Raw genomic sequence first — 20337 nt, 5'->3', positions numbered from 1 at the left:
CCAAACAGGTCACGTGACCCCTTAACCTGATGCTCCTACCTTCTTGTGTGTGGGCAGTGTGATGTTCAAATTGCATATGGCGGCCTGAGGAAGACCTTTAGAGGTTTTGGGCTCCTTCAAGAAGGACAGGCGGCCACACGGCTCTTGGCCCATGTCCCTGATCTGGAGGAGACAGCAGTGTAAGATAGAGGACGACAACACGGCGGTTTTCCCTCAGCGTAACCCTGCAACGGCTAACCGCTACTGCTGTTAAAACCACAAACTGGAAAACTAGCATCGTGTTTCTCATTGGCAACAATGAGAGGGACTGCTGCAACTTCAACCAACCTACTGCAAGATCAGTTGCTTTCTTACTTTTTTGGAAATTTGAAGATCCCTCCCCACAAAAAAAACACTAACAATATTGTTATTAATATGTATTAATAAAACAAATAAATATAATATAAAGTATATATTGAATAATATATCCCATATATATAATAATACAGTCGTCCCTCACTACATCGCGCCCTGTCTCGATCGCTAAAATGATCGCTTGTGGTTGAATACAACCTGTTATTACTTTAAAAAATGCATATTTAAGCAAATTGTACTTATTCTTGGACTAAATTTAGCTTTTCAAGCATAAAATCGCTAAATGAACTCACTAAATGAACTAAAATACAAGTACATGTACAAAAAAAACAATGAACTGCTACCGTGTGCGTCTATGTTAAGTTATTCATGTCTAACATGTCGTATTTCTCAGATTATAGGTACTATATCGGGTAATATAAATGAATGAACAGAATAAGATTTTCATTGCATGGTATAACTGCTGTTTTACCATGCACATGACAATAAAACTCTCTTGAATCTCTTGAATCTTGTAAAGGTGACTATAGGGGTGTTATTTCATGTCTAGGGGCTCTAATAATGTTAAAAACCCTATTCAGAAGATCGTAAACAGGTTTTCTATGCCGTAGTTGTGAAAATATTCCATTTATTAATACTGAATCCTACTTCGCGGAAATTCACTTATCGCGGTTTTATAACATTAACAGTGGTTAACTTTATATTCACACTTGAATGAAAAGTTAAAGATGTTAAAAATGTTACTCCAAAAAAGAAAGCCTGTACAGTTAATAAAGGGTTTACGGTGGTCGACAGTTTGACACTGGAACAGATCATTCCTATTTCCGCTGACTTCTTTGTTGTTTAAAAATCCCAAGCAAATCTAAAATGATCAAAGCTGCGTTCGACTTTAGAGGTTCCACTGTTTCAGTGTCAGTTTCAAGCCCAGTGGGAGTTGTGCGCAACTAGGTCAATTCTTTTCTCATTTAGTCCTGATAATATCATGTACCCTGGAGATATTTTGGTTTCACTTCTTTTTAAGGTTAAGAAAAAAAAGAGGGTCAAAGATTGTCATATATACAATATAGAATATCGGAGATTGACGGATGGCAGATAGAGAAGTGAGAAAACAATAAAATGTACCTTCACGTTGAAAGGAAGCCTGTTTTCCTTGAAGGAGTAGAAATTAAAAACAAGCTGCTGCCCACTTTTGGTCAGAGGAGACAGGTTGCCATAGCAATCCACATGGATGGGCTTTCCCTCCAGAACCTGCAAGAGGGTCAGGATATTGATGATTCAAGTGTGAAGATGCCCCTGTTCTGCAAAAAGGACTTTTAAATGACGCTCTAACAGTAATATGTGTCCCTCACGTCACTTCTTTGCTACACTTTTCAGGTCTTACACCAGGGGTGTCCAAACCTTGTCCAGCGAGGGCCACGTAGTGAGAAATGAAAGGAAGCAAGGACCACTTTGATATTTTGTAAAGCTATGCTAAGAAGTTGTATATGTTTCCAGAACAAAACGGCACCTCGGCTTTGTGATATCGGTGGAAAAGGCGTATTATTAGTATCAACTTTGCTCTTTTCCCATTTTTAATGATTTTTTAAAAATGTTTTCAAATATTTCAACTTTCTTTGTAAATTTTCTTCTCATAATATCTTCTTCTCATAATATTATTGCGATAATACTGACTTTATTCCCATATTTAACTTTGCCACAACCTAATTTTCTAAAATGACACATTTATTTAGTTGTTTTTTTTGTTTGTCATATTACGACTTAAACATTTCTTAAATTATATATAACTTCATGTGTTGCTTTACAAAATCTCAAACTGGCAAAGCTGCATCCTTTATTTTTCACTATGTGGCCCTCGCTGGAAAAAGTTTGGACACCCCTGCTTTCAAGCTACAGACGCACAAAACGACGTCATGGCACAAACACACTTCCAATACAAAGAAGCCCACCTCGATGTCTTTACTCCGCGCTACTTCCTCAAAGTTCTCCTGCTGCTCGAGGGTCTTGTCCACTTTGTCGTCCGTCATGCAGAAGCAGCGAAGGCGAGCCTCCACCGGGTCGTTCATCTTGGCGAAGACCACAAACTTGGCCAGGTACGGCACGCAGATCAGCTCCCGGTATAACTGAGACGCTAGACTCACCGTCTCAGGAATCTGGTGACAGTCTGCGAGCCAGAACCTGAGCAGGAGACGTGGCACCAAGTATGAGGATGAGTCCCGACGCTTTCTATATTCTATAGTTAGCTGTCTTGTGTCTCACCTGGCCGACACATTTGTGGTGAAGGAGACGCATTCGGTGACAAAGGAAAGCGGCGTGGTCCCCGTGATGTCCTCCCATTGTGCCGGGGACGTCCCTCCTGTGTGAGAGGCAGAGGACAAAAAGAGATGAGCCCTCCATCTTGTCTTGCACGCTCCAATAACTTCAAGGTGCCCGTGCCTGTGATGCTGCACAGCAAACGCAAGCAAGGCGCGGCATCTCCCCGCCGTCCGCTGGGGTGTCCTTCTGCCGAGCGAGGCGGCACGGGGATGGTCATCGTGATGGGTTTGTGGAACTTCCTCCTCCTGGGCTCCACGGTGACGATGGGGCTGAAGGTGGCTCTGTTCCCCAGGACCGCTCGCACCATTTCATCAGGGACAGGCTGAGCCTACACAAAGAAAGCACCATTTTGTGTTCAATGAATGGTGAAAAATGAAAATACAAAAATAAAATAAAATAAAATATAAATATAATAAAATAAATATAAATATAATAAAATAAAAAAATACAGTTCTGTCGTACCTGCAGGCCAACGCGGATCTTCTTGGTTAGCGCCCCCTGTGGGAAGGAGGCCTGGACCATGGGCACGGTGCTGCTGGACAAGACTCCCCCGTCAGGACCCATGTGGTTGGACTCCTGCTTGATCCTCGACACCACGGCAAAGTACTGAGGAAAATCTCTGGTCACGATGCGGCAAATACGCTTCTTCTCCAACTCGATAGGGCTGTCCAACTCTGGAAGACAAAGGACAGGACTGGAGAAAAGCAAATACTGACAAATACTGGTATGATTTTTATTTTAAATTCATTTTTACTAGATAAGACAAGTACATGACGTGCTAAATGTTGATGAAACTGTAATTGACCTGCCTCACCACTAGGTAGAGCCACTACACTCTAAAACAGTGGTGTCCAAAGTGAGCCTGCACTGTTGTCATTCAAAGAATAGAACAAAAAATTACAGCAAAAACGAAAAAATCAGCAGTAATTCAGTCAAAATATTAAAAGAAACATTTTTTTCATCTAATGAGAAAAAGGTGCAATTTTACAAGAATAAATTTGCAATCTTATGAGGCAAAAAAATCACAATCATTTTAGTAGCATAAAGTTGAAATATTCAAGATTTTTTTTTAAGTCAAATATTATGAAAAACAAACAAAACAAAGTTGTAATTTTTGGAAAACTAGGTTGCGGAAAAATTTATGATAATAAGTCAAAATATTATGGGAATAAATTTGTACTTACAAGAATAGATTAAATAGTTGAAAGTAAAAAAAAAAAACTACAGCAGAAATGGAAAAAAGCAACTGTAATTTAATGAGAATAAAGCCCAAATATGAAGAGAAAAAAGTTCTATTATTATGGGAAAAAAAGACACTGGTATTATCATGACGTGAAATAGTGTAGCATAGAGTTGAATTATTAAAGACCAAACTTCGCAGTATATGAGAAACAAACTACACAAAATAAAGTTGCTACATTTGGGAAATTAGGTTGTGGGAAAAAAGTCATAATATTGTGGGAATAAAGACAAAATATTATGGGAATAAAGTCATAACATTACGAGAAGAAAATAATATATTTGAGAAGAAAGTAGAAATATTTGTGAAAAAAAACCCCAGCAAAAATGGGGAAAAAATTTGTTTCAATGCTAATTTGTTGTTCTAAACATCAGTTTTGCTTTTCATGTTTTTTACTCACTTTCTGCAGAATATAAGCCGCTACTTTTTCCACACACTTTGAACCCTGCGGCTTAAACAATGATGGAGCTAATTTATGGCTAAAAGAACTACACTTCCCATGATGCTTACAGCGCAGAGTCAGGAAGTAGTGAATTGGAGTAGTGAAGTGGACGCTAATATCACATGTTTTGAAGTCTTATGCAGCGAGCGTGTTTTGATCTGACAAATCTTAAGTTAGTTTGATTAAGTGTACACCTTCTGCTTGGACTGCGGCAGTTGTTGAACAGCAATGGAAAAAAAGCGACTCACATCTCATCACCGGAGCTACCGAGTTATGCTGGGAAACCCCGAGTGTAGACAGGATTGCAAGGTTTATAGTGTGTCTTTTTGTGTAAATATCCCATGTCACAATGTGGACCTGCAGCTTATACTAGACAAGTGCGACAACATTTTTTTCCTCTTTAAATTTGGAGCTCCAGCATACCCGAGACCCTAATGAGGATAAGCGATTGTGGTCATTTCTGGTACCTTCATCCATCCCGGTGAGCAGCTCCGAGAGTTCTTCCTGAGTGGAATCAAACTGGTGTTCCCTCCACGTGTCACCGTTGTCGCTCCTCAGCACAATCAGTTCCCTCTCTTTCTCCCGCATGGAACCGAAATGAGGAATCTCCACAATCACGGGACTGAACGAGGACAAAGGACAGTCAATAAAACCCACACTTCTGGACTGTGGTTCTAAAAAACATGTAACAGGCCCCAGATCAAGCTGCGCATGATTAGTGCATAATCAGTGGCCTTGGTCTTAAAAGTTCAGAATTTTTCTCTCACATTTTTTCTGTAGCTGCTGATCTGGCACAGCACAGTCAACAAATTTGTGTTGGAAATGATGCTTTCTAGGAAAAATGCACTTTATTTTGGAATTTCGCCCATCATCCACAATCCTTATGTAAGAATTATGCATAAACACATGTCTTTTTCTTTTCTGTGCATTCTTAAGATATAAAAACAGATCAAAAGAGGCAGCTATGAATGCACGTAATGAGACACACCTACTCCGCTTACAAAGCCTTCTGAAAAAACCTCCAAAAAGCGCCAACGCTTCTATTTTGTGTAATGCATATTAACCAAGCTACAGTGACTGGCGTAGTGACACCTTGCCACACCACACCGGCTAGCGACTAGCTAAGACGTAGCCCACTTTAATAGAATAAAGAAAAACATAGTTGCAGCAAAGCAGTTTTAAAAAATAAACCAATTGAGGAACCTTTCTTGACTGGTCTGAAATCAGTGTTTTTTTCTGAAAAAAAAAGACTCATTTGTGACTGATATTGAGGAATTATTTATTTTTTGATGTATTCATGGTTAGTTGACCGTGGGGAATGCACAATCAAGGAGCTGCCTGCAGGTAAAGGAAGTGCCATAGGCGTGGATGTGACGCATATTTTTTATTTGGACTAATTATAAACATTTTTAAAAATTCAATTTGAAAGTTTCACTTAGAGGTAAAGATACAAAATGCAGCAATATAAAAAAATATAGATACTAATTACACGAATAAATAACTGAGCCACAACAAGGACACTGAAGCTCCGGTGCCGTGGGTTGCCGACCCGTGGTATAGAATAACCAATAGGGTTCTTGTATTAGTAGAAAAAAAACATTGTATGAAAGTTCAAAGATTGGCTAAAAAAATAGTGTCTGATAAGACTGGTGAAAAAGAACAGGCTGCAATTTCGTATTAAAGCTCAGATCCCTCAGCCACCTTGTGTTCGAAGTTCCAAATCATCAGGGTTCTTGGGTCGGTAGACAATGACAGTTCCTAAAGGTTTAACGATCGTCTGCATATTGTGACTGGTAGACTGCTGACCAGGAAAAGGTACTGATATCATCGTAAGGTTCAGATACTTTCATGCACAAAACTCAATGGGGTTCTATGATTAGCATTAGAAGTGATCGCGTTCTTGCTGTTGTGAAAAGCAATGCAGAAGTCGTGACGAGGCCTACCCGAGAAACTGAGCACCAGCCGGGCCGACCTCCACGAGTCGGCTGACCAGGCCCTCCCCTTCCACCATGGGCGGGGGGTAGGCCAGCTTGTGCCTCTTGGCCAGGCGACAGGTGATGCGCGTGGGCGCCGTGCACTTCCTGGGCGGGATGATGATGCGCATGCCGTTGTGGCGGCTGCCCCTCATGGAACCGCCGCGGGCGTCCACCATGAAGCTGACCAGGAACCTGCATGAGAACGGAGAAGGGGTTGAAGGAGAAGCTGGAGCCAAGTGAGACAGAAGCTACGGACAAACGTGAACAGGACGATCCCCATGCTGTGATCACCGAACACCAGGGGTGTAATGGTACATGCAGCAAATTTCCTGGCACGGAACATTTGGTACGGTACAGAAGGAAGTGGAACTGTCACAAATTGAGATTCTCTGGGACAATTTGTTTTTCCAAGCATGCACACACCACAATGTTTTTATTATTATTATCATTACTGGTAGACTCCTCGTCACCTTGTTCTGCTTGAAAAAAACTTTCAGTGGTTCCTCATGGGACGTCCCAGAAGGACAGTTGACATAGTGCAGTGGTTCTCAATTTTTTTCTGCGACAAAGTCATACATGTTGGAAGGTCTGCACTCATATCGAAAATCCTCCCTGCCCCTCACATCCCCGCTGACACTTCAGTTCAGCCCCCCCGGATCTTTTTTGCAGTACATTTAGCGAGTGAAGATGGCTATGATGGTTATTACCCCATATCTCCCCACAATAAGTCAACATGGTAACACCAGAAACAGTAAAGAGTGTGGAGTGATTTTTGATCAGGAACAAATTTTGCTTTCTTCAATATTGAAGTATTTCTCACCACCTTATGTTGAATATTTTGGATGTGAGATTTCCAGCTCATTTTTTCATCTATTATGATCCCAAGAAATGCATCCCCTTAAAACTGTACCAAGCCACGATTTTGGTGTACCGTTACACCCCTGCTGGACACCCAAACACGCAACGGAAAATAAAGTTGACCAAAAAAAACAAACAAACAAACAAAAAAAAGGTGCTTTGAGTTCCGAGGGCTGGCTCACGTTAAATGCCTCAAATTGACACATGAGGGGAAACTAAACAGCAATGGAGTGGAGTTGAGTTTAGTTTGGAGGCAAAAGGTGACAACTGACGCCAGCGTTTCAGATCCTCTAAAGCAGCAGCACACACCTGCACAGATGTCTCACCAAGAGAGTCAAATCATAAAGGAAAGGTGAGTATATTGGAATAGTCTTCTTGTGAGTGCTTGTGTTGTGAGTATTCTCTGTAAATGCAGTACAAGGTTATTCATGTACTCTGCAAGAGAAAGATGACACGTTTCTACTACCTCGGCAAGCAAATGACGACACCAGACCACACACGGATGACACGAGCACAGACACAAGGAGAGGAAAGGGGAAAAGGATGGAAGAGCGAGTGAGTGATATCACTGAAGAAAGGGGGAGAGGAGAGGAAGGGGCGGTGGGGGGCGATCTCAGTCTTCACCTGGAGTCATACTGAGGGAGCGGGGAGGAGAAGCTGCAAAATAAACACATGGGAGACAATGCAGGAGGAGGCAAAGCCCCGAAATGTGGTTTTAGTATCACGGTTGACATAATCGCTGGGATCTATGCAACAAAACAAACATTACACGCTACACACGCTGGCGGGAATCCAAACACACTGACCGGGAGTCCCAACAAAACGATGTAGCCTCACATTAACAGACACAAAAAAGCACCATATCATAGCGCATAAAACATCTTATAATACACAGTGGAACCTCCAAAGTCAAAAAGAGGGGAGAATTTTCTGGAAAAATATGCCTACACGAGAATTTATGCACCTAAATGCGATCCAGCAGGGGTCACCAACCCGTCGATCGAGCGCTACTGGTCGATCTTTGGGACTTTGCCGGTCCATCACGAGAATATTGGGTGGAAAAAAATTGTTACATCAGTGCCCTCCCCTCCTGGAGAGCGACCAACATTTTGACCACTGAACACGCCCGTACGTCTCTCCGCTCTCCAGGCACATAACCCGCAAGCTCCGGCCAGGAGCCCAGTCCCCAAAACCCGATGGGAGGTATCAGTGCACGTACACCGGATCGCCTCGCCGCGAAGTTAAGTGAGGGAGAGAGAGTGAGTGATAGAGCGCGCAGCGATGTGCCTGTGCACACATCAGTGGTTATTGTACGCTAATATAGCTCCAAATCTGCCCTTGCTACCTCCTAATTAAGGCACAAATAGAACTCCATAGACGTACCCCTCCAAAAAAACCTTGGAGCTGCGGCTCGTTAGGGCTGCATTGACCAGTCTCTCTCCTCTCAACAAAATAAATACATAGAACCTGTGCATGTTCACAGCCGAGACCAGGGACGGTTGGTGACCACTGCACACGATATGTACACCTACATACAGGAAACACATGCCACACGTGCTCTTACCCAGAGTGGATCGGGCTGGATGCAATGTTGTGGCTGTGGTCCACCATGTCTGGAGTCCAGCTGTAGCGACGCATACACTCAGGGTTGTAGTCTCGGGTCACAGCTAAGTGCTGGAAACAGGAAGTGGCACATCAACAAGAGCATGAAAGCAGAGGAGTGACGTCTAAGGTAGATGGAAGAAAGGTGCAACATGAGAAGACGGGATGCTGGATGGATGCAATGTGATAATTAACAAGTAAACCCAATAAACTAGCGAATGGTGACCTGAGAATGGACAAATATTTCAATGACAACACATGGGAGGCCGGAAAATAATGAACATAGCTGACAACTTAGCACTTTATACCTTATTGAGTGGGTCGACCAGGTAGGAAATGTCTTTACAGACACTCTGAAGCTTTAAGGGGGGGAAAGAAACTGTCAAAAGTTGCACATAAAGTGAAGATGAGCGAATAAAAAGACACTTTGACAAGAATGCATCCTGTCAAACCAAGGAAAAAACAGTGGAGTAGTACCTCGCATAACATAAACCTCCTTTTACATAAATTCCACTGAACATAAAGAATATATTTTGACTTAATTCCCATATACGTTTTTTTCATTCATGTTTTTTTTCCATTTCTGTTGTTGTTTTTTACATTCTCTGACTATTTTAACTTTCTTCTTGTAATATTATGACTTTATTCCCATAATATTTGTTCCCAATTTTATTTTGTTTCGTTTGTTTCTCATGATATTACATGATATTACAAATTTTAAAAAAAACATGCATAGACTTAAATTTTTCAACTTTATGCTACTAAAATGATGTTATTTTTCCTCATAATATTAATAAGACGTTATTCTAGTAAAATTCCAACTTTTTCTTGTCAGGTTCCGTCTTTTTTCTCTTAATATTTTGACTTCATTCTTGTAAAATTACTGCTGATTTTTCCTTTTTTTGAGAGGGGGGGGGGGGGGGGGTCTTTTTAAATGTGCCTAGGAACACCGTTGGTTTATGTAATAGGATGGGTTAGGTTCTGGTTTAGCTGCCGACCACCAAGACACAGTTGGGACATGAGCTCTGCAGTCGGTTCATTAAAACAGCAGAGCGCCGCTGTCATATAGAGGATCTTTGACGTGCAATGCTGCAGTGCATTCCTTAACACAGCAGCGCACTCGTGTTATGTAGAAGAGGCACCTGGTAAAGATGGTATGTTGGGCAAATGAAAGGACACCTTCATGAGAATGGATCACATCCAGGTAAGAAAAAGTTAAAGTGATGCTATTTGGCTCATTTCAAAGTTAATGACGTTGATATCGCCATCTTGGGCGATGCTGTCATTGAACTTGTAGAACTACAGTACGTTGCAAGTATTGTTTATATAATAGGAGAGGTTACGGATTCTGGTTTAGCTCCTAACAACCAAAACAAGGAGGGACAGGAGGTTGGCTGAAATTTTCCATGACAAAACAGACAACAAACACAGCATTTCAGCTAACACTGGAGGCCAAGCGCAAAAGGTGTGAGGAACAAATGGAAGTCGTAAAGAGAAAGAGAGAAAGAGAAAGTTTGCGGGATGTGGTGGTGGTGCCTTACCGTGTCCTTGGTGGGCGCCAGAATCTCTTCGATCATCATGCTGTCGCGGGCGAAGGAGCTCCGGTTGAGGGTGTTGGACCTATCCGAACTGAAGGAGCGGAGGCTAAATGTTACCACGCAACCCAGCGCCGCGGGCAACAACAAGCGACACAGAACATAAAAAAAAAGCAAGGGATAACGTTACTACATGCAACCTCCAGGGAACATCTTAGTGGATGAACGCAGAGTGTCCAGAGTGGAAAATCAGAAGAAAGGAGGAAAGAGGATAGGATGTAGGAGAAGTAGGTTGTAATAGAAGTCAAATCAGTTTGGTTGAAGACAGGAAATAGAGGAAAACTAGAGCTTGTGTGACTGTTAACAGTCTAAATCAGCACAATTCAACTAGCAGCCCAAGAATGGTGTCAGACTGGCCTGCGAGTTCAGTTCTATTGTTTCTGCAGCAGATTCCTAAAAACAGCCAAGTCCTACAGAGGACCTCTGACTCATGTTTTGGTAGTAGGAGCTTAAAAACACTAGAGCGCTCTTGACTAGATGTTTTTTCAGTGGGTCCTTAAGAATAGCTTAGCGCTCCTGTTACTGCAGGTATACAGAGGATCCTTTGAGTAACGTTTTTGCAGTAGGACTTTAAAAAACAGCAAAGCGCTCTTGTCATATGAAAGATCTGTGTGTCACTGTGTGATATTTTTTTTCAACCAAACAGATATCCAAACACCACCAGCTGCTAGCATATGTGACAAACAGTGGTGTTAAAGGAACCAATTGAACAAACCAATGATTGTATTTTCACAATTAAGAATTAAACTGCAAAAAAATTTGCATAATTTGTAATTCGGCCCGAATAAGAAGTCACTCACGGCTGTCTGGTATTCATGGACATGGCCTTAGCGTGTACACACCAACAAAAGAAGCCTCAGAGAAGCTATTAACCTTTTGCAGTCAAGCTGTTGTTACGGTGTAACGTGGTTTAGGAACTAAACTTTGTCAAATCGCTACCATAAGCTGACACCAAACATAACTAATGCACATGCTACGCAGGGCGTAGTTCACATGCTCAGAGCAGGAAGACGTCAGGATATACAGAGAATGCTTGTGGTTCGTTCAAAAATTAGCACCCTCTAGGTAGCCAGCCGCCTACCCGTGACATACGGCAGATTTATGTACGATTTTATTCATGACTGGCCCTTTGGTGAGGAAAAAATATTCAGGTATGACAGAGCTTTGCATTGACATTATACATCAAGTCCGGCCCCCGGTCCTTAGATTGCAGGAAATGTGGTAGTTGAATAGCCTTGGGAACCACGGTGACCTGTTTCACAAGCAGAATGTTAATGGGGGCTATAGTGTGAAATATCTCAGGTTAAAATGAGCTTTTTGAGTCAGTCCACGTCAATACTGTTTTCTATGTTGCTCATAAGTGAGAATGAACTGAGCTGTCTGCTGTGTATGTGTGATGGGGGAGGAAAATGCAGAGCTCAGCATGTTCCGCACAAAGAAAAGTCCTTTTTGTTCAGTACCGCCTGCCTGTCCCGCCATAAGAGTTACCAGGCAACTCTGAGCGGCCTAAATGGACTCGCTGACAGCCAGTTCTCTGTCGGAACTCTCCCAAGGCAACATCCGCTCAAAGGGTCGTCCTTCCTTTCTAGTTCCCTGCCGTTGGTCACGCAATGTTTCAGTCTGTTCCTTTAGTGTCACATCACCTGCCAGCACTGTCCCCATCCCGCCACGACACCCTCTCTCCTCCATCTCTTTCTTTGCGGCCTTCTTCCTAAATATGTTGCCTTCATTCAGTATCCCATCACTTTCTCCCTCTTTCGTCTGTCCCCCTTCAGTGCCGCTCCATTCATCTTTGTGGAGATCAATCTGTCTGCCCTCCTTTACAGCACGTTAAGCTGCACCGCACATTATTCTGATTAGTTGTTTTTTTTGTCTCCACGTGAATTACAGTCTATTCTTCAGGAAGGTCTCAGGAGACAAGTCTTTGGGGTTCTGAGTGCATGATTCAAGAGTTTGTGAGGTTTCCGCCTCCTTACGATGACAGTCGGGGCATCTCCACTGATGTTAGCAACACAAAACAGGTAGCCGTCCTTTTACGGCCCGTGCAACTTTTGTTTACGGCTTGGCTGTCTTCCGCAAGGTCACCTCGGTTTCTCTTATAGGCAGTATTTCACGAGCCACTACAGTACTTCCAGCAACAGATGATGGCTGAATTGGACGAATTGGGACTTTGGGGTTTGTTTTTTTGCTCTTCTAAAGGGACATGTGGGACTTCTAACAGATGCAACAAGCATTTTTATTGGGGTGTATCTTCCCAAGGACCCTCCGAATACTCCAGAAATGAAAGTTGGATATACTTTAGAGTAGTCAGTGTATGGCTTGTATAGCAATAGAGATTTACTTTCTACTGAAAATGAGTCAGTTACTATTGTCTAAGTAGCTGCCAACACAAGTGAGCCGCAAGATAGCTGCGTCTTGCCTACAGTAGAGCATAAAGGCGGTCGTGTCATGGTCTGGGGCTGCACGAGTGCTGCCGGCACTAGGGAGCTACGGTTCATTGAAAATGAGTCAACACACAGCTATTAGGCAACACAAGTGAGGAGCAAGAAAATTGTGTCTTGTGTCTTGTCAAGCATGGTGGTGGTAGTGTCATGCTCAGGGGGTGCACGAGTGCGGCTGGAACTGGGGAGCTGTGGTTCATTTAAAATGAGTCAACACACAGCTATTATTGCCTAAATAGCTGCCAACACAAGTGAGCCGCAAGATAATTATGTCTTGCCTATAGTAGAGCATAAAGTCAGTAGCGTCACGGTCTGGGGCTGCACGAGTGCTGTGGCACTGGAGAGTTGCGGTTCATTGAAAATTAGTCAACACACAGCCATTACTGTCGCAATAGCTGGCAACAGAAGTGAGTAGCAAGATGATTGTGTCTTGCCTGCAGTCACCCATAGTGGTGGTGGTGGTAGCGTCCTAGTCTCAGGCTGCGTGAGAGCTGCCGCCACTGGGGGAGAAGTGGTTCATTGAGGGGACACTGAATTCTGTCATGGGCTGCAGAAACTTTCCAACATGATAAGGAGCCCAAACACATCTTCCACGATGACAAGTGCCTTGCTGAGAGAGCTGAAGGTGATGGAGTGATGGAGGTGATGAGCACCCGTGGGGCAAACTCTAACCAAAGGAAAAAAGGAGTGCAAGGTGTCTAATGTTCACCAGCTCCACCGGTACTGTCATCATGGACGAGTGGAAGAGCATTCCACTAACAAACTTTGCAGCTCTGGTCAATTCCATGCCCAAGAGGATTAAGGCTTTGCTAGATAACAGTGGTGCTCACACTAAATATTCACACCACAAACAAAATGTGGACATGTTCACTGTGAGGTGCACTCCCTTGCGTTGCCGGATATTTAGACAATAACGAACGCGCATTGGCTCATTTTCTAAACAAGCTGTACACCGACTACTGGAGTATATCCAAGTTTGCATTCTACACTATTATCCTTTGACAACATCACTGAAATGCTTGCCGAAATGTGAGATACTGTAAAAGGAGCTGTATCATAGATAGATTCAAATTTAAAAATAAGGATGCTACTAATGTCTGAGCCAGGACTTGTGTGCCTAATCCCTGGAAGTTGCCACTTAAAAGAAAGCCACATCACAGTTACGGGATTAGTGCACAAAACTCAAACTGAACAAGGAAACAAGTAAACGCAGGAGAGCCTGCATTGCAACGTTCTGCAGATAAACAGATGAGAAAATAAGGTGACCACACAATGTAGAAGAAGAGCACAGTGACAAAGCTACACCACAAACACACACTGGGTGACACAGAGGGGGAGGGAAGCTCTCGGTTGGTGTTAATAAGACTTAAGGGTGTGAGTTTAGGGGGAGTCACAGTGGGGATGGACGCCATTGAGCGCTACAGTACAAAAGACTCCTACAACACTACTTTTGTCTTACCTGATTCTAGGGCTAGAGAGAGAGAGGCGGAGTGCCGAGAAAAAGACAAAATAGGACAGCAATCAAGCAAAGTCTGGATTTTAGGGTTCAGAAAGCCCAATTTGTGTAAGCGAACACAGAAAGGCCCAGAAATGAAAAGAAGCTTCAGTCAATAACAATCCTGAACACATCAGAAACAGCATGTGGAGATCAAAAAGCAAGTTTATATTCAAATAGAGACATTTCAAGAGAGTCGCTCCTTGTTAGGGGTGTAAGGGTACGCCATACGCGTTCGGCACGTGTTGTAGATTCCAATAAGTTACACTCCAAGACCTCCACAAATGGTGAAAAACAATGCACGCAGCCATGGAAAGCCTTAAAAATGGGTGTCCTCCAGCCCCATACTGAAAATCAAAGGATATGAGGGGCAATTTAATATTTTTGTGTATTTTTTAATGATGAAAAAAGGCTAAAAAAAAGAACATATACTGTAATTTCCCAACTATACGGCGCACCGGTATCCAAGCCGCACCCACTAAATGTAAAGCGAAAAAAAGATTTGTACTGTTGTCTATAAGCTGCAGGTGTCCACGTCATAACATGGGATATTTAGTGCACAAAAACATTTTACATAGCAAGATTTTTTAAAATTTTGATTAAACAAATACGTTTTTCAAAGCAGTGCGGAACAGTGCCGGATAGTAAAACTGTGGCGTACCAGAAAAGTCATTCATCGGGTCCTCCTCCTCCCCCTGGGAACTAAAACCACCAAAGTCATCTTCTTCAGCATCATAATTGAACAGCCACTCAATTCCTTCGTCACACACTTTGTCGGTCTCGCTCTCTCTCTTTCGTTGTCGCTCTTGGAGTCACTTTTGTCTTGTGGCAAATTAGCCATTTAGCTTGAGGTATCATCACGCAGTAGTACAGCCTTTCGAAACCCGTTGGTGGACGGTTGACGGTCCGATCAGTCCAAACAGAAGCTGTAATAATGCTACACTTGATCAAGCTTATTGAAGATGTGCCAGAGAACGCTGGATAAGACTTCAAAACGTTATATTAGCTTCCACTTCACTAGTCCATGGCACTACTTCCTGAAGCTGCACTCTAAGCATCATGGGAAATGTAGTTTTTAGTGGAAATTAGGGTATATTTAAAGACAGGGCCTCCTCCCACATTCCAAAAACATGCATGTTAGCTTAACTGGAGACTCTAAATTGTCCATGAATGTGAGTGTGGATGGTTGTTTGTCTATACTGTATGTGCCCTGCCATTGGCTGGCGACCAGTTCAGGGTGTACCCCGCCTCTCACCCAAAGTCAGCTGGGGTAGGCTCCAGCATACCCACGACACTAGTGAGGATAAGCGGCATAGAAGATGGATGGACGGATTAAAGACAAAGCTTTGTTTTATTATTTGTTATTAGTGTCAACATTTCAGCTGCTTCTCTTTTTACTCTATTTTTCCCATTTTTGCTGGGTTTTAATTTTATTTCTAAAATGCACCATGGACACGCCTGCTCTAAATCCCTACTACTATGCCAACTACATATTTTAAATTCAGTTTTGTACATTCAAAAATGATTACAGGCATACACGTCGTGTCTTGTCAAAGCATCTTACTGCTGGAAAATGTTGAGTGAACTGACTTGTGAAACAGATTATTCCTCTGCTGAATTCATAGCTGCAGCAGTCTTTTTCCCTCTGCAGATAGTCCCACCAAACCACATTTTATTTCCGTTCCCACAGAAAAACAAATAGTTTACAATTTAAAGTGAATGCCGAACTGTGCATAGGCGGAGATCTACTGTGCCTCGGTTTTAAGGCCACAGTTCGGTTCATTTTCGATGCAGTAAGGGAACGAAATGCAAAACATAAAACTGCTTAACCCTGTTCCCCATCTCAACAGAAAATGCCAACACGCTGCTTTTGCTTTAGCCACTTATTTTCGTCCGCTTACGTATTTCACCTGGCGGGAAGGTTTCCAAACAGGAGACTTTAGCGACAGAAAAGGGTTTTCAAGCTCTGGTAGTCCCAGTCACTCACTCAGTGTGTTCCATGTGGAATCCCAATACGCTGTACCGAATGTTCCATACCAAACAATCCCATTACGAATACGTGTACCGTTACACCCCTAGCAACCTGTTTTCTTTGCAGTCCTTTCCCCCCCAGTCGTGCAGCGGTGCGGTGTGCCATATCTTAGCTCATCTAAGCCTTCATTGTGGCAAATTTGTGGCCCGGCTTTGAATGAGGCCACACAAAATGCTGAATCATGGTATCAGCTTGGATCACTAGATGGCAACTTTCCAGGTAGTGTTTGTGTTGAACAGCACTGTTCCGCTGCATATAAGATTCATCAGGAGGTGTCATAAATCCCCAAGCAGTGATGTAATGCGTTTTGTTTCTTGTGCATCCTTGAGCATCTTCATTGAGCAAATATGACGGATGCTTACCTGGCTGAGCGGGCTCCGATGCTGAAGCCCATGTAGCCCTCATGGGGGAGAGAGTCGTCTCCCAGTTCCTTCAGGTCCTGAGGTCGCAGGTACTTGTCAGTGTCCCCAGTCAGAGCATCCTCACCTGGCGGAGGGATATCATCATGTTAGAGGTAACAATGCGGCAGAAAAGTATGATTGTAATGATTCTGGAAGCCTTTGGGTCATTCATCAGCATTGCACCTGCAGAAACTACTGCAACTTTTTATTCTGCCTATTTTTTTTTTACATTGGTGCAATAACAATATAAAACCAGAGCACCAAGTACACCCATGCAACAGACAGTAATCGTTAACCATGCATCTACATAGTCCACCATCCACAGTGCAGCAGTAAGCAACCAAAGGCTGATGGCAGAAAAAAGTGAAGAACCACACCACACCTCGATCAGCGGACCGGTGGACGATGACGCGCCGCTCCACGAAGCGGGCAGAGCGGCTAGAGTGCTTCGCTTTCTCCCTCATGCTCGGAGGTGATGTGCAACCATAAAGCCCCGCAACACTAGTGGTGCTCCTTCACCGCAGCCCCTCCCCTCGCCTTCCCGGCTGCAGCACTACAATCGCACTCAAGGCACACCAAAACCACCACTAAACAAGTTTCCGGATTGAGCTTTTCACAATAAAACCATCTATCATCGGACATAAAATCGGATGGATTCGCTTTAAATATTAAATAACCTCTAGTATACAATTAATGACATATATTAACACAAAAATAAATGTATCGCTGTATGGTTGAGCGTTTATTTTGTATGCCACTTCCTGACACATTTCAACTTTCATTTTGAGAGCTCAACCAACAGTTCTTTTCCCGTTAATTCATGTCCGCCGTTGTTTGACTTGACAACTTACAGTAATGAAATAACTTCAACTCGCTTAAACAGGTCATTTTTAGCAGTTTTCTAACGGCAAAGTGCAGAAGTAAAACATAACACGGAAAGGAACCATAGAAAATTGCCATAACTTGTATTTACAATTTCTCTTATCATCAGTTTTATTGACTGTAATTGTACAACTTACCATTAAGTGACGCAGCCATAAGAGTCGCAGCTCGTTTTATTTATATTTCTCGAGTCACAAAAAAAACTTCGCCAACTCCTCAGCAGAAGAACCTCACTGATTAAAAAAAAGTCTTCAAAATATGCCCCCGTTTTGCTTTCGCAGCAGTACACAGACGAAAAACGCCAAGGTCCGCTGACATCTGACGTCGTGTAAAGTCAAGAGTTAATTCTCCTGTAACGATCGGCTCAAAGAAAGATCATCTCGTTGGCTTTAAAGAGGGTGGGGAGGAACATGTACCAGGGGGGCTCTTCTGGCGCAACGAGGAGGAGAAAGTGTCAAAACAAAACGCACAGAATTCTCACCTCTTCTTCTGTGGTGGAGGTCTGACCACATGCAAAACTTTTTTGATGAGCGAGAGGAAAAGGGTGGCTAAAATAATTTTGAGGAAGATGGCGAACATTGCACAAGAGTTACATTGTGCAACATGTGAAAATAGTAATAGTTTAGCTGCATGGTGTGCGTGTGCGTGTGTGTGAGTGTGAGCGCTCACCCTGCAGCATAATAAGATTAGCCACCTCTATACTGGATTAAATAGAGCCTCTTTACATCCACTTTCTCCTTTACACACACTGCACAAGAACGCCACCACTTGCTGTTGAGAACAAGAAGGGTGTGGGTCATACTTGTTGAGTCCCCTATCAGCTAACACGCAGACTACCTCCCAATGTTGTCCAGGCAACAAGCTCATCAATTTTACAAGCGTGATGTGGTTGGAAACAAAGCTACAGAGACGCTGAAGCTGCTTGTGTTGTTGTTGTTGTTGTTGTTGCTGCTGTACACCACTTTTTAAGTAACTATATGGAGGCCATGCTTTTAAATGAGGTGATCCGAACTTATAGTCACGCCTCGTATAGAACTTAGAGGCCTCTCCAACGTGCATTTGATGGGGAGCACCGTGCGCCCAACGCTCAAGGAGTTAAAAATAACGAATGAGCTTTTAGTTGAAAATAGCATCAGCGCTGTCAGTCTGCAAGGAGCGGAATAACGCTCAGATGTGAACACAAAAAACAGCTTCAATGCAAATTTAATGTTTGCTCAGTTTTGCCAAGCAGAAATAAGCAGAGGAGAACATTGTAGTGATACTACAAGGACTGAACACTGCTTCACTGGATGACAAAAGCATGGAGACAAAGTGACTTTTGAATGATTTTTGTGTCCCTAGAGCCTGTTTATGAGCAACGAACGTGACAAAAATCTATCATCTGCCTCACTTGTTTGCTCCACTTTTGAGACATGGTGCACCCAAAGGGTCGCTTTAAAGCTGCAGCTTTTCATAATGCCATGAAAGAAAAACCCCCAGGCTTCGCAACATATACTCCTAATCAAAATGTTAAGACCAGTTGGAAAAATTGCAAGAATTTACATTTTGCACAGTTGGATCTTAAGGAGGTTCTAAGTAGAGCTTCAAAATGCACAAAGAAGTCATGGGCGTGAGACAACAAACATTTTTGTGTAAGCAATTTATTGCAAACAAGCATTAAAGTGAAATCAAATGTTTAAGACCATAGCTAAAAAAAAACTCTAAAAAAACCCCCCCTAAATTTAGAAAAACAATTTTAAAAAAAAATTCAGTCATGAGTAGATGTGCCATTTTTGTTATACGGGTGAAAATTTGGTTTGGGCATGCTTGGTGCCAGTGTTCCCAGGAGGCTAGTGGGAATGTTGCTGCTGGTGGTGAAGATGGCTTCACGGAGGGCATCCACTGTCTGGAACCCATGCCCATTTTTGTAAACCTCCCTTGCCATCCATCCCCAAATGTTGTCAACTGGATTTAGATGAGGGGAACACGCAGGATGGCCCAAAAGAGGGAGCTTATTCCTCTGGAAGAAGTCCTCTGTGAAGTGCAGCGTCGTCCTGTTGAACAAGCCAGTCACGTGGAAAACAGCTCAGGTGGGATCTCCTTGTCATGCCAGTAACGTTGGAAGCCATCAGGACCGTCGACGTTAAATTTTTCCTTGTCAGAGAATCAAACTTTCTTCCACCTTTCTCTCGCAGATGCCGTCTAATGGTTATTGGACTGCACTCGGCACCAGTAACAACCTTCATTTGGGCCCAGGATGTTCCCGTGTCTTGAGAGACAACCTCCGGCCAGCTCAGGGCCAGTGAAATATTTTTGGGTCTACCACTTGACTTTTTTCTTCCATGACCTAAGGATCTTTGAAGAAGTTCGAGATGACTGTCTTACTGCGTCCCACCTCAGCAGCAATGGCGCGCTGCGAGAGGCCTTCCTTATGCAGCCCAACAATCCAACCGCAAGAGAAAAAGCCTTTTTGCCTTTGCCATCAAGAGATCATGACAGTGTAAATACCCGACACAAAATTACATTGAATCCAAGGATTTTGGCTTTTAAAGGTTGTGGTCGTATACTTTTGATCAGCTAATGAACAGCCTATTTCACTTTAATGCTTGTTTGCAATAACTTGCTTACTCCACTTAGAACAGTGCAAACTGTAAATTCCTGCAATTTTTCAACTGGTCTTAAACTTTCGATCAGAAGTGTATCTTAAAATGCAGCCCCAAGCTCGGT

General features: G+C 43.0%; 1 protein-coding gene across 50 annotated transcripts in view; it reads right to left on the bottom strand.

Annotated features, from left to right (window-relative positions):
- The window catches only part of LOC129193688 (ankyrin-3-like), a 137322-nt gene that overhangs the window by 24307 nt on the left and 92678 nt on the right, over window positions 1-20337 (bottom strand). For 21 of the 50 annotated variants that reach the window (XM_054798165.1, XM_054798184.1, XM_054798162.1 and 18 more), the window contains 14 exons: window positions 16711-16834; window positions 14281-14292; window positions 10327-10429; window positions 9094-9144; window positions 8748-8857; window positions 7808-7840; window positions 6293-6517; window positions 4817-4971; window positions 3130-3341; window positions 2788-2995; window positions 2611-2707; window positions 2301-2529; window positions 1477-1602; window positions 40-162 (listed from right to left, as the gene is read on the bottom strand). In XM_054798165.1, coding sequence (XP_054654140.1) covers window positions 40-162; window positions 1477-1602; window positions 2301-2529; window positions 2611-2707; window positions 2788-2995; window positions 3130-3341; window positions 4817-4971; window positions 6293-6517; window positions 7808-7840; window positions 8748-8857; window positions 9094-9144; window positions 10327-10429; window positions 14281-14292; window positions 16711-16834 — 1808 coding nt within the window. The remainder of the gene's footprint in view (window positions 1-39; window positions 163-1476; window positions 1603-2300; window positions 2530-2610; window positions 2708-2787; window positions 2996-3129; window positions 3342-4816; window positions 4972-6292; window positions 6518-7807; window positions 7841-8747; window positions 8858-9093; window positions 9145-10326; window positions 10430-14280; window positions 14293-16710; window positions 16835-20337) is intronic. The other 29 variants (XM_054798180.1, XM_054798186.1, XM_054798200.1 and 26 more) reach the window with 14 other exon arrangements.

Source organism: Dunckerocampus dactyliophorus, chromosome 14, assembly GCF_027744805.1.
Source record: "Dunckerocampus dactyliophorus isolate RoL2022-P2 chromosome 14, RoL_Ddac_1.1, whole genome shotgun sequence".
NCBI classification, from domain to species: domain Eukaryota; kingdom Metazoa; phylum Chordata; class Actinopteri; order Syngnathiformes; family Syngnathidae; genus Dunckerocampus; species Dunckerocampus dactyliophorus.
This window is presented reverse-complemented; position numbering and strand designations above follow the sequence as displayed.